We start from the raw sequence: 18313 nt of genomic DNA on the forward strand, positions 1-18313 counted from the left end.
GGAAGACCAAGGGAGTGATGCACAATTTCCCAGTGTAGCCACCTGTGTTCACCAGCTTCTGCTTTAAGGTGCGGGCGACTATCACAGAATTGTCCTTCCAGCTTGCGTCGCACTCACTGAGGATGGTGTAAAGGAGCGGGATGTTGTTCCGGGAAAGCAGAAGAGCATCACAGATTACCCCCTTCTTCTCTGGCAGACCCAAGTCCATAGCCCAGCTTCGAGAAAAAATCAATATTCCTTGAGAGAAAGGGCGCATTTCCTTATTTATTAAGTCTCTGAGTCCTTTATGTTTTGAGAACAGTTCCTTGTAGAGGTTTTCTGGAGTATACACCACTCTGTCTGATATTACTAAACAGGAAAAGAATTGGAATAAATTAGAGAATCTCCAGACAAGCTAGTAATCATCATTATATGTAATAGATTCAATCCATATTTGGGCCCAACCATGTATCAGAACTAGGATGCATCACTAATGAAAAGATCAAGCAATTCCCAGTCTGATGGAGCTGATAATTGACTGGCATAACAGAAACAAACAATAATTATGCAAAGTGGTAAATGCAATGGGAAAGAAGTGCACAGAGCATTATGCAATCACCTATGAGAGGTACACCTTGGGAAAAAGAAAATACGAAAGTCTTTATGAAGAAAGAGACACCCAAGCTGCTTCTTAAGGGATGGCTGTGAGTTAGCCCTCTGAAGGATGGGAGAATAGAGACACAAGCAAAAGGGGACTCATGAGTAAAGCACGGAGACAAGAAACAGCAAGGTCCATGCAGGCACCTCCAAGGGTGATATGTGTTGTGATATCTAAAGTGAAAAACACAGGGGCGCCTGGGTGGCACAGCGGTTGAGCGTCTGCCTTCGGCTCAGGGCGTGATCCTGGCGTTACGGGATCGAGCCCCACATCAGGCTCCTCCGCTATGAGCCTGCTTCTTCCTCTCCCACTCCCCCTGCTTGTGTTCCCTCTCTCGCTGGCTGTCTCTATCTCTGTCGAATAAATAAATAAAATCTTTTAAAAAAATAAAAAATAAAGTGAAAAACACAAAGGAGGAAATGAGGATGGGGACAAAGTCATTATAGTGTCATCCTAACACCTGGCAACGCTGACTAGTGTTAATAATGTGTTATATATCTGTAGGTTGCTAAGAGAGAATGTAAATGTTCTCACCACACACACACATCCTCGGTTATTATGTGAAGTGATGGATATGTTAATTAACCTTATTGTGATCATCATTTTGCAATGTATACATGTATGAAAAAAATCATGCTGGGGTGCCTGGCTGGCTGCGTTGGTGGAGCATGCAAGTCTTGATTTTGGGGTTACAAGTTCGAAACCCACATTGGTTGTAGAGATTACTTAAAAAAATAAAGTCTTTAAAAAGAAAAAAAAAATCACGCTGTACACCTTATACATGATGTTAAATGTCAGTTATATCCCCATAAATCTGGGAAAAAGCCTAGTAAGGGTTATAAACTATAGGATATGTCCTATGTGACGTTCTGTGAAAAGCAAAATGATAAGCATGGAAAACAGATCAATGGCTGCTAAGGGCTAGGGATTGGAGAGTTCGATCACGAAGGGGCAGTGTGAAGGGGTCTTTTTTGGGTGATGGAATTATCCTGTATCTTAACTCTGGTGGTGGTTACATGAATCTATACATTAAAAACTCTTAGAACTGTATAATAAAAAGTCCATTTTATATGTACATTTTAAAAATTAATTTTTAAAAGAATTAAAAATTTTAAGTATTAATAAGCTTTTTGAAAAAGAGTTTTGGCTTTTTTATATGTATAAAAAAAGGTTCTTAAACCTTTTGGCATCACAAGCCCAAATTTGGAATCTAAGCAAATCTATGAACCTTTGCCCCAGAAAAAAAAATCAAATACACACAAAATTTGAGTTTTGAATTCAGGGTAGGCGGAAGAGACAAGGATGAATACAGATTTCTGTGCTTGGCTGGATGCAGGATGGACTCTTCAATTCATAGAGATAATGCGGAAGAAATGGCAGAAAAAGAATGTTTAATACAGAATAATATGCAGAATATACAGAAGAAATAAAAGATTGTCAGAGTGGAAGATTGATTTTGGAAATGCTCAGTTTGGGATGCCTGTGGTACATTGAGTATTCAGCAAGTAATTGGACACACCAGTACAGTTTGCCTGGGCTCAAATACCGAAGTTATTTTCTATTAAAGTGGAATCAACTAGGGATGCCTGGGTGGCGCAATTGGTTAAGCATCTGACTCTTGATCTCAGCTCGGGTCTTGATCTCAGGGTCATGAGTTCAAGCCCCACATTGGGCTCCCTGCTTGGTGTGGAGCGTACTTAAAAAAAAAAAAAGTGAACTAAACTAAGGGTGTCTCCTCTTACTATTTTGATTTGACATCATTTTGGAATTGTTGGCCAGTGAATTAAACCAAGTAAAGAAATAACATGTATAAATATAGGAAAAATTAGTTCAAAATTATCTTTGTTTTTGCATTAGTAAGATTATTAAGTATAATGTCTGGAAATGGTGTAATTTATATTTTTTAAACTAAGATCATTCCCACATGCCAGCAATTCACAATCAGAAATTATTATCATACAAAGATCTCAGTCTAGTAATAAATTAAAAAATTTTTTAATTCTACTGTAGTTAACACACAGTGTTATTATTAGTTTCAGGTGTACCACATAGTGATTCAACAATTCTATATTTGGTGTTTATTATGATAAATATACTCTTAATCCCTCTCATCTATTTCACCCATCCCCCTCTCCCCCCAGTTTGTTCTCTGTCATTAAAAGTCTGTTTTTTGGTTTGTCTCTTTTTTTCTTTGTTTTGTTTCTTAAGTTCCACCTAGGAGTGACATATGATATTTGTCTATTGCTGACTGACTTATCATTCTGAGAATAAAATTTAACACGTGTAGTAACAATACAGATAAAACTTTGAAACAATTGAGAGATGTATCATATTTTGCTGATTATAAATGTACTTTAACATCTCTGAAATCAAGATACATCTTCTAATTTAATTGGTAATATTTTCTTTTTTAGTGGTAAATAAAATAATAATGTAATATTGTTTTCTTAAGTTTGACGAAATATAGTAAAAGAAGACTCTAATAAATGGCCAAACATTCCATGTTCAACTATAAGAAAATTCACTGTTGTAAAATGGCAATTCTTCCCCCAAATCATTTATCAGTATCATATAGTTGCCATCAAAATAATCTCAACTTGTCCTTCTGTTTTTGGCGGAACAAAATGATTCTAAGCTTCTTCTAGAAGAGAAATGCCATGATAATACCATTTGGGGCAAGTGTATTTGGTGTATGTTTTGAATTACAATTTGGCATTGTTCACCTAAATTTACAAACGATTGTTACTACTTGGAATTTATCTTTAAACGACACCTCAAGGCATTTTTAGAAAAATGTATATTGTAGCACTGTTTAAAATAGAAAAAAAATAGGGGCTCCTGGGTGGCGCAATCCTTAAGCGGCTGCCTTTGGCTCAGGGCGTGATCCCAGTGTTCTGGGATCGAGCCCCACATCAGGCTCCTCCGCTAGGAGCCTGCTTTTTCCTCTCCCACTCCCCCTGCTTGTGTTCCCCCTCTCGCTGGATGTCTCTCTCTGTCAAATTAATAAATAAAATCTTTTAAAAAATAAAATAGAAAAAATTAGATATATAAAATTCCATCAAAGTAAGGATTGGTTAAAGAAGTCGTAGCGGGGGTGTTTGCAAAGTTCTATTTTTTTTTAACCTAGGTGGTGGTTACACAGGATTCACTGCATAATAATTTTTTAAAGTTTTATTTATTTAAATAACCTCTACACCCACCGTGGGGCTCAAACTCACAACCCTGAGATCAAGAGTCACATGTTTCCCCAACTGAGCCAGCCAGGTGCTCCTCAGTGATTATTTATTAAGTTATACCTTTGTTCTACGCAGTTTCTGTATGTATAACATATTTCACAATAAAAGTAACTAAAATTAACAACATCCATGTTTATGAATACTATGAAACACTATACAATCAATAAAAGAATTGGGTAAATCTATGAGTAAGGTCATGCCAAGATGTACTTACATATCACTCAGATTCAGCCTTGTGCTTACATATATTTGTAGTACATTCATTTTCACCACTGAATTATATTCCACTATGTGAATATACTACAATATATTTATCCATTGTTGTGACAACAGATAATTTGGTTGTTTCCTGTTTGAGGCTATTACAAATAGTAATCTATGAGCAGTCACAGGGATCTCTCCAATTACATACATCTTCTGATGCCCATGTACACAGTTTGCTCTAGAAACTAGAAAGAATTGCTAACTGATAGTGTATGCAAATGACCAACTATATAAGGTAATGCTAAACTTGTTTCCCAAAGGGATTAAGCCCACCAAATTCATAGCAGCAATGTACAGAAGATTCTGTTACTCACAACCTCTCCAACATCTGATATTTCAATTAAATGGTGTAAGATGGTATCTACTTGTGGTTTTCAAGTGCATTTCGCTCATTGCTGATGTGTTGAACATCTCTTCCTAAGTTTATTGGACATATGTGTTTCCTCTTCTGAGAAATATACCTTTATAACTATTGTTCATTTGTCTACTGGGTGGTTTGTCCTTTCAAAAAATTGTGTAACTTCTTTCTATATTCTTGATACCAATCCTTTGTCAGCTACATGGATTTGCAGTCTTCTTCTAGTTGAATCTTTTCACTCTCTTTAAGGTATCTTTTGAGAAACAGAAGTTCTTTTTTTTTTTTTAAGATTTTATTTATTTATTCGACAGAGATAGAGACAGCCAGCGAGAGAGGGAACACAGGCAGGGGGAGTGGAAGAGGAAGAAGCAGGCTCACAGCGGAGGAGCCTGATGTGGGGCTCGATCCCACAACGCCGGGATCACACCCTGAGCCAAAGGCAGACGCCTAACCGCCGTGCCACCCAGGCGCCCCTGAGGAACAGAAGTTCTTAATGTTAATGTAGTGAAACTTATAAATCCTTTCATTTAAGGTTAATACTTTTACATCTAGTTTAGGAAATCCTTTCCTACCTCAATGACACAAAATTATTCATGGACATCTACATCTCCTTCTAAAAGTTCAAAAGTCTTGTTCCTGACATTTAAGTCCTTAAACCTTCTGGAATTGATTTATATAAATAGCATATTTATATAATATAAATTGAAGTCCAGTTTTATTCTTTTTTGCATATGAATGAACAACCAATACATTCCAAAGCAACCAGAGATGAATTACCTGGAAAGTAACGTTTTTGCTGTTCTTTCAGACATTCCAAATTCTTATGAGTGCACACAGTCCTGCTACGGGGTGTGGTGGATGACAAACTCAGTGCAAGGACCATCTCAGAAAATCTGGAAAGATCTTAGGAAACAAGAAGCAAGAGTTCAATATGCAAAAAGGCAGACACCAACTTATAGCTGAGCCATGTTGCAAAGACTTTCATTTCATCTTGGAACTCAAAGCTCTAGCCCACAGATCCTTGTGCCTACATCCTAAGTCAGCTTAGGAAAGCCTACTGATATCTTGGGGGAGGGAAGGGAGATACTAGTATGGAGCAATAGTTTTCATTTTTAATTTTAATTGTATTCTATTGAAACAAACTTTATATTTTTAGAATGTATTTTTAAATACAGGATTAGAAGGTATAAGGGTCAATAGATACAGGTTTCTGAGAAGACTCTGAAATGGACTTTGTTTTTCTGGACTTCTGAAGAAGTTACCATTAATTTATTTTGTCTTATTTCATCTTGGGCTTCCCTTTTCCAAGGGGAATCCACATCACCAACACTTACTCTGGTTAGCATCACACGTTGGCTCTGAAAAGGAAAAATCAGAAAGGAGGGGGCCAGCCACGGATTGGTTGTATTTGGTTTCAGAATGGAAGTGGGGCAATGAGAAAGGGAGAATGTTTATTTAATCCAGGGCACAAGAATGGAAAGGCAGGGGAAAGTGGCAGTAAGTTAAAGAGGACACATACGTACACATGAAAAGGAATTTCCTAAATAATTAAATGAATTCATATCAGAAAGGAAAAGAAGAGACCTGAATATGAACACAAGAAAGGGTATGAAAATAAAAATTACTAGGTCAGACAGCCCTCTGAACCAACCTCTAGTAGGTCTACTAGCCCAGAGCAACATCTTTTTGTCAAATGCCAGGTATTCAAGATGGGCAGAGGAAATGAAGGGCAGTGACCTACCAACTGTATCTATTGAAAATAATAAGTCAGGCATCTGCAATTCAGAGAGTACCTCTCTTTCCCCACCTCTCCCCCCTGCCCCCAGCAAACTTGCAATCGTTGCAGATTCTGCTCCCTGACCTGGGTCGGCTTCCATCATCCAAGCTATCCATTCCTTTGTAGCCAGCTGTTTCACACGATTGTCCTTCACCTGCCAGGAGCTTGGCACTTTGGCAAACACTGCACAACAAAATCGTTCCACCTTGACTGCACAGACATATCCATGGAGGACCCCTTGATTGTGCACTTCAAGGAATTTGACAGCATATTTTATCTCACACCTCTGTGTACAGAAATGATGGACAGGTAGGTTCCTAATACAGTAATCAATAGAATGACTCAAGGTGGCAAGATCTATTTTCTCCTTTTCACATCCAATGACTTGACGGGTCTCATCATGCACACCAAAAAATATATACCCTCCTTCGGTGTTTGCAAATGCAGAAACACAACTGGGGAGACTCTCATTAAAGCACTGGGACACCTCTGTTGAGAACATTTTAAATTCAACATGGAGGGACTTAGTGAAGTTGAGCTTTTCTAGGAACTGAAGGCGAGTTCTAGCAAATAAAGCAGCAGCTGAGGCCCTTATGTTACCATCATTTTGTACACCAACCTGAACTTTCTGGGGACTTAACGAATTGGAATCATTAGTATTCACAAGAGTCTGAGATCTCCCTTTGAGGAACGCCAGTGCTTCCTGAGAATTCATGACATCATTTGATGTTCTGTATCTGTGGTACAAATTGGAGGACAAGGTTGCCAGTCGTACACCAGAGGCCTCGGCGTTCCATGACTTTACAAAAATCAAAAAGAGGTCTCCCTGCTGCATCTCATCTAAATAGCCTTTAAAAATTGAAGGCATTTTCAGTCCTACTCCATGGATTTCAAAATTGTAGTCTTTGTTCTCAATCTCAGCCTTGACCACTCCACCACCAGAATTCAGCAGAGCACATATTGCATTCACGATGATTTTATTCTGTTTCTTCTGCAATTGAGGGTTCATTTCATTCCTTTGCTTATTCCCAAGGATGATTTTTCCTGCATTTAAGACACATTCAGCAAAGTTTGTTTCCAACTCCACCTTGACACTCATCTTAGCACTTGTCCTATTCTTACCCTGGAAGGTTCTCCTAAAAAATAAACAGAGAGATAGAACCATGAGAATAGGACAAGAATAGGGGAAGTGGGAAAACCGACAGTTCGAGGCCACTTTTCTGAAATTGGTCACTTCCTTTATGCCCACAGAGTTTGAAGCCAGGCTCATGCAGGAAATAAGTGTGGAGGACAGGCAGAGAAGCTAAGTCTGCTGGAAGCCCACTACCACCAGAGAAATGATAAAGTGGCTATTTTTAATGCTGTGACTTTAGTAACTGTTTGTGCCAGATCTCTGAGTGGCAATGTCTCCCAGATCACCTGCAGGAAACAAGAAATTGTAGATACAGGAGGGCTGGAGCTGGGATGCAAATGGGAAAGCTTTCACTGGTGTCTCTGGGCTGTGCTGATGTTTATTGCTTTTCTTGGTGCTCTTTCTCCTTCCATTGATACCTGGGCAATTCTCGGATTATTTTATAGTCCAATTTGAAGAAGGAGCAAATCTGACTGCGTTGGTGATTTGTCATTGTTCCTATAAAACAGACCCTTTAGCTTTCCCTGGTCCAAGCAGTTCTCATGTCATGAAAAAATACATATAAATTAAATATAAGTATATATATAATTTTTTGAAACAGAAAAATTATTGACTGTTTGGATCAACCAAGCTGGCAGGTAGAGATGGGCTTTTGACATTTCCTAAACTTCACCTGTCAACAAGGAGCCCCAAAAGAGGTGAAGCTGAGTGACAGTGTGCAGACACACCATCTTTGCAACCACACTGCAGGACAGAAGGGCAAGTGTGAGCGATGCACAGCCCCACAGCTGCCAATCTTTGATTCTTCTCTGGCAACTGAGGAAAGAGAAGGAGGAACTAGACCAACTCACACATCATTACACAATCCCCCATCAAGGGATACTTTGCTGTGAACCAACCTGTCATGCTATCTGACACCCCCCTCAACTTCCTTCCTCAAAAGCTGGATGCAGGGAACAAAAGATGCAACCCAAGAGAGAAGCAAACACAATCCCCTGGGCAAGTGGGAAGGGAGACCCCAGAGTGACAGCTGTGGGGCAGGTCTAGAGGTCACCAGTCAGAATGGTGGTGCAAAATGGCAAGCAGGCTTCAGCGGGTGGCGCGTGAGACTCTACAACTGATGGACTGCTTGATGAGTTAGTCAGCTGAAGAGGCAGAGAGTTTGGGGGTGGATGAGTAATAGGGACTTTGGAAAATATGTAAACACAAAGATAAGACAATAACTCTAAGTTTAAAATGAAAAATAGTATAAAGAAAGAAAACATAACCATAAGCCATGATATGGCATAGCTGTAAACAAAATGACAGTCATAATAATATCAGCTCTGAACATTGTTCTGATCAGAAATGATGATATCATTGTACCGGCAGGACATGGGGAGAGAGGGGTAGTGAAGTGTGGCGGAGCGAGGTCATCAGCTCTAGAAATAGACAGTATCCAGAAAAGGGCATGGGTGGTGTGTGAGCATGAGCATGTTGCTTAGAAGTATATTTAAAATTGCTGAAAGAAAAAGCCAAAGAGGCAAGAGTTTGCCTAGCGAGCAGAAAAAGGAGGCAGAGGGGCGCCTGGGTGGCACAGTGGTTAAGCGTCTGCCTTCGGCTCAGGGCGTGATCCTGACATTATGGGATCGAGCCCCACATCAGGCTCCTCTGCTATGAGCCTGCTTCTTCCTCTCCCACTCCTCCTGCTTGTGTTCCCTCTCTCGCTGGCTGTCTCTATCTCTGTCGAATAAATAAAATCTTTAAAAAAAAAAAGAAAGAAAGAAAGAAAGAAAGAAAGAAAGAAAGAAAGAAAGAAAGAAAGAAAGAAAAAGGAGGCAGAATAAAGGGCCACTGATTTTTTCACTATGTCTTATGAAACTATGACTTTTGAAATTACATCTATGAGACTTCCAGTCCCAGACAGAACAGAGTACCAGGAACCAGAGTACTCTCCTGTCTAAAACAACAAAAACATTTCAAAAGAAATAATGGCTGGAAAATTCCCAAATCTGATGTAACTGGTAAAAAATTAAGATCAAGATCCAAGATATTCGACAAGCTCCAGGCACTAGAAGCACGAAGAACGTGACACCAAAGTGCATCATAATTTAGTTGGTCAAAGCCAATGATAAAGAAAAAATCTTAAAAGCAACCAGAGAAGAAAGCTACATTACGTACAGAAAAACAAAGGATGATGTTAGAATTTTTTCTCAGAAACAAAGCAAGAGGATAATGGATCAGCATCTTTAAACCAATGAAAGAAAAAAAGAAAACTATGAACCTTGAGTTCTATACCCAGGGAGAATATCTTTCAAAAATTCAGTTAACAACAAAAAAACCATCCAATTTTTTAAATGGACAAAGGACCTGAATAGATATTTCTCCAAAGAGGTACAAAGGCCAATGAGCATATGAAAAGGTGCTCAATATTATTAATCATTAGGGAAATGCAAACCACAACCACAGTGAGATACGACCTTGCACCTATTGGGTTGGCGATGATCATGATGATGGTGGTGGTGGTGGTGGTGATGATAATGGTGGTGATAAAAGGAAAATAACAAGTGTCAGTGAGGATTTAGAGAAATTGGGATCAGTATACGCTGCTGGTGGGAATGTAAAATGATGTAGCCATTGTGGAAAGTAGTTTGGAGATTCTTCAAAAATTTAAACAGAATTACCACATGACCCAGCAATTCTACTCTTAAGTACATACCAAACAGAATGGAAAACAGGTACTCAAATCCCCTAGACTCAAATAGGTCATGAATGCTCATAGCAGAACTATTCACAATAGCCAACAGGTGGAAATAACTCAAATGTCTATCAGCAGATGAATGGATAAACAAAATGTCCTACAATCCATTCGACAGAATATTTTTCAGCCATAAAAAGGAATGAGGTACTGATACCGGCTTCAACACGGACGAACCTTGAAAACATTATGCTAAGTGAAAGAAGCCAGACACAAAAGGTCAGTGCTATGGACTGTATGTTTATGTCCCCCTAGAATTCATATGTTGATACTCTAACCCTTACTGGGATGGATCAGCAGGTGGGGCCTTTAAGGGGTAACTCGAGGTAATTAGAGCAGAGCCCTCATGATGAGATTAGTGCCTTTAGAAGAAGAGACACAAGAGAGCTTGCTTCCTCGCTCTCTGCTCTTTGTACCATGGCAGCTGTCTGCAAACCAGGAAGAGTTTCCTCATCAGATACTAGATCTGCCAGCACCTTCATCTTGGACTTCCCAGCCTCCAGAATTGTGATAAATAAACATTTGTTGTGTAAACCTCCCAGTCTGTGGTATTTTTGTCGTAGCAGCCTGAACTACGACAGTCACATATTATAAAATTTCATTTATGAGAAATATCCAGAACGGATAAAATCATTGAAACAGAAAGAAGATGGTTGATTGCCAAGGGCTAGGGAAACAGGGGAATGGTGAGGAGTTAGGTTTTTTCCGGGTGTGGTGAAAATGTGTTGAAGCTTGATGGAGACAGTGGTTGTACAGTATTGTGAATATACTAAATGCTGCTGATTTGTTCACTTGAAAATGGTTAAATTTTGTTATAGGAGTTTCGTCTAAATTTTAAAAATTAATCAAAAAAAGTGAAATAGGGGCGCCTGGGTGGCGCAGTCGTTAAGCGTCTGCCTTTGGCTCAGGGCGTGATCCCGGCATTCTGGGATCGAGCCCCACATCAGGCTCTTCCGTTGGGAGCCTGCTTCTTCCTCTCCCACTCCCCCTGCTTGTGTTCCCTCACTCGCTGGCTGTCTCTCTCTGTCAAATAAATAAATAAAATCTTTAAAAAAAAGTGAAATAAAAACTTTCTCAGACATATAAAAGCTTAAAGAATTTATTAAGAATGCAATGTAAGAAATGGTGAAGAAGGGGCACCTGGGTGGCACAGCGGTTAAGCGTCTGCCTTCGGCTCGTCATGATCCCAGCGTTCTGGGATCGAGCCCCGCATCAGGCTCCTCTGCTGGGAGCCTGCTTCTTCCTCTCCTACTCCCCCTGCCTGTGTTCCCTCTCTCACTGGTTATCTCTCTCTGTCAAATAAATAAATAAATAAATTCTTTAAAAAAAAAAAAGAAATGGTGAAGAAAGTCTTCAGTCAGGAGGGAAATGATACTAGTTGGAAAATGAATATACACAAAGCAAGGAAGACCACTGGAAACGGTAACTACAAGGGTAAATATGTAAGATAGTTTAAAGATTTAACACTCAAAGAAGAATAAAACCGGAATACTAACATCAACTGATTTCAATTAATTAACTCATTGCACAGTTACAGTAACCAAGATAGTGTAGACCCAGTATAAAGACAAATAAATAGAGTCATGGAATAAAGAGTCTGGAAATACACCCGCATCTATACGGATAACAAGTGTAATTTTTTTCAACAAATAGGATTGAAACAATTGGATATCCACATACGAAAGAAATGAATTCCTATTTGACACCATTTACAAAAATGTATTTTAAATGTGTCATAGACCTAAATGTAACACCTGGAACTATGTGGATAAGTGAATTCTGCCCAAATGACAATAATGAGAGGCTATTTATGCAGAGCTCACTGTAACAAGGGATTCAGCCGCCCTCGCTTGGGATGGCAGAGACTCAAAAGCAGGCAGAGGAAAGGGAAAGCTTTATAGTGAGCGCGAGAGAGACAGAGGAGGCTCAGGGATGCTCTTTGAGGTTGGTGTTCTAGGGAAACTGGAAGAGAGCTTACTAGAAGTGGGACATCTTCTGTGACTGGTTTGGGGGCCTGTTGAACTTTCTTTGTTTCACTCTGAGTTGGAAGCGGAGGCAAATATTAGAGAAGCAGGAAGTTATTAACTAAGTCCTAGGGCGCCTGAGTGGTGGAGTCAGTTAAGTTACCGACATTTGGGTTTCAGCTCAGGTCATGATAGGGTCCTGAGATGGAGCCGCTTATCAACTCTGTGTTCAGTGTGAGTTTTTCTCTCCCTCTCTCTCAGCCCTATTCCCATCCCCACCCTTGTGGGCACACACACTCTCTCTCTCTCTCTCAAATAAGTAAATAAATCTCAAAATTAAAAAGAAAAAAAACAAGTCCTGACCACTTTTGCTGCCAGGGTTGTGGTTTGGCTTCCAGAGGTGGTTGCAGCAGCATTGTGGGTCAAGAGTTCTGTGTTTACCTTTGTGTGTGGTGTGAGTGGTCAGGTTTCATTCTTTTGCATGTAGCTGTCTGCAAATGACACTACAGATAAAAGACTGGTATCCAAGATCTACAAAGAACTTCTCAAACTCAATACACAAGAAACAAATAAACAAATCATAAAATGGGCAGAAGATATGAACAGACACTTTTCCAATGAAGACATATAAATGACTAACAGACACATGAAAAAATGTTCAAAATCATTAGCCATCAGGGAAATTCAAATCAAAACCACACTGAGATACCACCTTACGCCAGTTAGAATAGCACAAATTGACGAGGCAGGAAACAACAATTGTTGGAGTGGATGTGGAGAAAGGGGATCCCTCCTACACTGTTGGTGGGAATGCAAGTTGGTACACTCTGGAAAACAGCATGGAGGTCCCTTCAAAAGTTAAAAATTGAGCTACCCTATGATCCAGCCATTGTGCTACTGGGTATTTACCCCAAAGATACAGATATAGTGAAGAGAAGGGCCATATGCACCCCAATGTTCATAGCAGCATTGTCCACAATAGCTAAATCATGGAAGGAGCCGAGATGCCCTTCAACAGATGACTGGATTAAGAAGTTGTGGTCCACATATACAATGGACTATTACTCAGCCATCAAAAAGAACAACTTCTCAACATTTGCTGCAACATGGATGGGCCTGGAGGAGATAATGCTAAGCGAAATAAGTCAAGCAGAGAAAGACAATTATCATATGGTTTCACTCATTTATGGAACATAAGAAGTAGGAAGATCAGGAGGAAAAGAAAGGGAAGAAGAAAGGGGGGGGTAAACAGAAGGGAATGAACCATGAGAGACTATGGACTCTGGGAAACAAACTGAGGGCCTCAGAGGGGAGGGGGTGGGGGAATGGGATAGACTGGTGATGGGTAGTAAGGAGGGCACATATTGCATGGTGCACTGGGTGTTATACACAAGTAATGAATCATGGAACTTTACATCAAAAACTAGGGTTGTACTGTATGGTGACTAACATAATATAATTAAAAAAATATTATTACTTAAAAAATGATTGCTAAAAAAAACAGTTCTGTGTTTAGGGGCGCCTGGGTGGCTCAGTTAAGTGACCAACTCTTGATTTCGGCTCAGGTCAGCATCTCAGGGTCATGAGATCCAGCCCAGTGTGGAGCTCTGTGCCAGGGGTGGAGCCTGCTTAAGATTCTCTCTCCCTTTCCCTCCCTGCCCCCTCATGTGCCCTCTCTCTCCCTTAAAAAAGAAAAAGAGTTCTGTGCTTATATATGGTCTGGCCAGTGTCCATTTATACATTCAGCCTCTCAACCTCAAAACTTCTAGAGGAAAACATAGGAGAAAATATTTTTACCTTGGGTTTGGCAAACATTTTTTAGAGATGTTACTAAATGTACAACATGTAAAAGAAAAAAGTTAATATATATTGGATTGTAAGAACATCTTTTTGAAAGACACCTGTTAAAAGAATTCATTCTTTTACAAGTCCCTGACCAGAACAAAATGTTTGCAAATGATATATCTGAAAAAATTTGTATCTAGAGTAGATATAAGACCCTTGGAAGGGAAGAATAAGAAAACAGAAAACCCGATTTAAAAATGGATAAAATATTTGAACAGATATTTCACTGAAGAAGATATATGGAGAGCAGATAAGTACATGAACGATTGTTCAACATCATCAGTCATTAGGGAAATGCCAATTAAAACGACAATGAGATAGCACTCCGCAATTATTGGGATGGCTGAAGTGGCTAACTGTACCAGCTATTGGTGAGGATACAGAGAAAAGGGAACTCTCACACACTTCTGGCAGAAACACAAATACAACCATTTTAGAAAAGAGTTTGGTAGTTTCACATACCATATGACTCAGCCATTTGACACCTAAGTATTCCCCCATGAAAAATGAAAACATAAGTCCTTACAAAGACCTGTACCTGAATGTGATTGGTAGAAGCCACAAATTAGAAAGAACCCAAATGCCCACTATCAGAAACAAATTTGGGTTATCCATATAATGGAATCCTTCTCAGCAAGGAAAAGAAGAGAACTATGGGTACCTACAACATGACTGAATCTCAAGATAATTATTCTGAGTGTAAAAAGCCAGACAAAAAAAACAGTACACATCATAGCCACTTGTGTAAGTGGAGTGCATCCATTTGTATAAATTTCTAGAAAATGCCCATCAATCTACAGTGACAGAAAACCAATCAATCATGGCTCAGGGTGGTGGGAAGGACAGACGTGTGGGAGATAGGGGTCCTAAAAGGGCACTTTTGTTGATACGCTATGTGCACTATCTTGACTGCATTGCTGGCTTCACATATCAAAACAGATCGGCTTGTACTCCTTAAATATGTGCAGTTTAGGGTGCCTGGCTGGCTCAGTTGGTAGAGCATGTGACTTTTGTTCTTGGGGTCTGATTTCAAGCCTGATGTTGGGCGTAGAGCTTACTTAAAGAAATATATGTGCGGTTTATTTTGTGCCATTAATACCCCAATAAAGCTATTAAAAATTACATACATGAATGATGGTGAAAAAATAAGTAAAACATATTTTTATAATATGTATAATTAGCTCAAAAACCAGTGGGCGATTGATGTGCCTCCTATTACTAAAATTGTTCCATAGAAACTACATCTTTGATAGAATTAGGTACTGGAGTCCCAAATTGTGCATACTCCACATGGACACCTTGCTATGTCCCATGTTTGGTTGCTAGCAATTAACCATCCCACCCTGTCTTTTCCCTTGCAAATTATGAATTTGCCCTTACCAGTCCTGCCAAGTCCCCTCTCCGTGGCAATCTAGTGCTTGGGGTAGATAAGAGCAGGGCCTCCTAACTGCCAGTGATAATGACCTCAGCAAAATGAGAGAAAATGCTCTCTCTTCCCATACAGGTGCATAAAAGCAGGAAGCATTCCATTTCATAAAGTTGCCCTTGCAGATTTTTTTTTCCCCTAGCAGAGGAATCCTCGAAGACACCTGGTCTTCAGAGACTGTTGCTCCCTGCCCCCCCACGGTCATGTCCATTAGCCTGAAGAGATACTATAACTATGAATGGTTGTATACTTAATGTCTTGTTGCTATGACAATAATACTGAAATTGATTTGTTTTCTGATAGGCATAAACACCTGTGCATTTTCATAATCAGGCCGGACCCGATCATCATATTTCACTCTTCTTTGATTTGCAAGTAGGTACTAAAACTTGAGATTGTTAACTTTCTTATTTAAACAAGAGTTAAGGGGCGCCTGGGTGGCGCAGTCTTTAAGCATCTGCCTTTGGCTCAGGGCGTGATCCCAGCGTTCTGGGATCGAGCCCCACATCACGCTCCTTGGCTAGGAGCCTGCTCCTTCCTCTCCCACTCCATCTGCTTGTGTTCTCTCTCGCTGGCTGTCTCTGTCAAATAAGTAAATAAAATCTTTAAAAAAAATAAACAAGAGTTGAAAAGCCTTGTGACATTTTAAGGAACACTTCGGACAGCAGACGCTCACGCTTAGCTGCTCATCTGGCTACAGGAACTCCACACACCCCCGCCCACACACTGAAGAGGAACCAGTTTCTCTTTCTCTTTCCTTGTAAGGCAGGCATAGTCCCGCCAACATTAGCCAGGGCCCCCACCTCCTTGTAGAAGCTTCGCTCTGAGCTCTGCCATTAGTGGGGGGCCACCGTGTCCGGCATCCCCTCCCTCCCTCCCTCCCTCGTCTTCTAGAATTCCCTTCTGGGTCCTACGATAGTCGTGTGCAAAAAAGGGGAATACAGTCACTCACCGCAGCCTAGACTCTGTGGACAGAAACCACGGGGGTTCTATTAGCCACTTAATGGGGGATACAGGGCTTCGCGGACCCTTCCGGGAGTCCTCCCACCCTGCCCGATGCCGTTACTGTTTGAAGACTGACATTGCAAGCCAGGGGCTTAACAGGAATCCACGGAACACAGCCTCTAGTAATAAAATGGACACTGACCCTATTTATCCCCAGGCCACAACCTCACTGGTTTCACCTTCAGGAGCCCCGGAAACTGATTTGGTTCTTTCCTCGAAAGTTCTTCGCGCTCTTGAACAATGGGGAAATTTTACCGAGCTCGGTTTGGATAGATCTCGGCTGTGACGCCGCGCGCCTCTCTCTCCTCACCTGCTCACCGGGCGTTCGCAGCCTCCCAGCTCCCCGATGCCCCACTGCTCGCTTGTCGTTGGAAGTTGCTACGCACAGCAGACCAAACCTCCCGAGCGGGAAAAGAGCTCAGGGGAGCTCGGGGAGCCCGCGCAGGCCTGGGGAGGGAAAGAAGCCGAGCTTTTGGAGGATCTATGCAAACGAGCGCGGGGGACTCCTTACCCGCCAAGGTTGCCACTGTGCAGAGCTCCTCACTCCAGAAGAAGGCGACGGAGCCTCCCAAGTCCACAACCGAGACCTTGACTGTGCGGGGCCCTGGGCCTTATATAAGCTGAACTAAGCAATACATCACAGGGCGGGGCACCGCGCGGGAAACAGTGGGACAGCGCGCCAGTACCGTTTCTGTAGACCCGGAAACCCAGCTCTACAAGGACAAGAGCCTTGGTTACTTTGGGTGGATGCAGGTGGGGGTGTTTTTGGAGGGAGAGGGGGATCTTCTTCTTCTTCTTTTAAAGATTTTATTTATTTATTTGAGAGAGAGACAGAGCGAGGGGGGGGGGAGCATGAGCTGGGAGGAGAGGGAGAAGCAGACTCCCCGCTGAGCAGGGAGCCCAACGCGGGGCTCCAGCCCAGGACCCTGGGATCATAATCTGAGCCGAAGGCAGCCGCTTAACCGACTGAGGCGCCTGGGTGGGTGATTTTTTGACGCTTACAGTTCTCACCCTCCCCCCACTGAGGGAGGGAGCTCCGGGCGCAACCCCACGTCCTCCAATCCTTCCTAGCCGGGCTCCAGCCCTTCCTCGGGCGGCCCAGGCTCCGGCGGCACGCTCCGCAGGTGTCACCTCCATCACCTCCAGCCCCTAAACTCCGGTCGGATCGCGGCTGGGGCTCTGTTCCCGGGAAGTGAGGAAGTGGGAGCATTGGGTCGAGCGGCAGGCAGAAAATTAAGCCTCCGCTTTCTCGCGTCCTCCCTCCTCCCCCGCCCGCCGCCACTCCAGTTCGAGAAGTTTGATTCTGCCTCCTTTTGCGGGTGCTTTAATTTGTAAAGGGGGTAATGACCGGACCCCGAGAACGCCCGGGGGTGTGGCCCTTGGGGGAGCTCTAGCAGCCTCCGACGATGGTATTTTGGTGAAAGATAAGAAAAATTGTCGTTTCAATTCGTCTGTCCCTGCAGACTTCATACCCAGGTCTTGTACAACACCGTCAGTTTTTAGTTCATTCATCCTAATTTTATTCCTAAACATGTTCTGGGAGCTCTCCAAGGGTCTGGCTCCTCGCAGGACTCTCCGGACACCAGGGTGCGCACTGCCATGCGGGGCACCCGAGGAGCCGGGTGGGGGACTGATCTGAGCCCGCGCCCCCAGGGGCCTAAGTAGCACTTGGGGGCCCCTGGAGTACTCAGTCCTGTCCTGACTCCAACTGCTCCTCTCCCGGAGTGACCTCCTTCTGTCTTCCTCGGCCCTCTTAGAATTCTGGTAAATGTTTGTTTCTCCGTCTTTTCACTTCCAACTCCCCCGTCCGCCTGAAGGACCGCTTGAGCCCTCCCAGCAAACACTCCCACCTTCTCCCCAGGAGCTCCAGGTCTCTTGGGCTGAAGACCCTGAGGCTGCCTGTGGTGCCTGGGGCAGGCAGGGACTGTGCTG

General features: G+C 42.0%; 1 protein-coding gene across 1 annotated transcript in view; it reads right to left on the reverse strand.

Annotated features, from left to right (window-relative positions):
* LOC103667283 (schlafen family member 5) overlaps positions 1–17020 on the reverse strand; it is an 18748-nt gene extending 1728 nt beyond the window's left edge. The window contains 5 exon segments of the mRNA XM_008695404.2: position 1; positions 4–348; positions 5273–5398; positions 6357–7408; positions 16893–17020. The exon segment at position 1 is cut by the window's left edge and continues 372 nt beyond it. Coding sequence (XP_008693626.2) covers position 1; positions 4–348; positions 5273–5398; positions 6357–7371 — 1487 coding nt within the window. The 5' untranslated portion in view covers positions 7372–7408; positions 16893–17020.
* Between the last annotated feature and the right edge of the window lie 1293 nt (positions 17021–18313).

This window comes from Ursus maritimus, unplaced genomic scaffold (genome assembly GCF_017311325.1).
Source record: "Ursus maritimus isolate PB19 unplaced genomic scaffold, ASM1731132v1 scaffold_24, whole genome shotgun sequence".
Classification (NCBI taxonomy): Eukaryota; Metazoa; Chordata; class Mammalia; order Carnivora; family Ursidae; genus Ursus; species Ursus maritimus.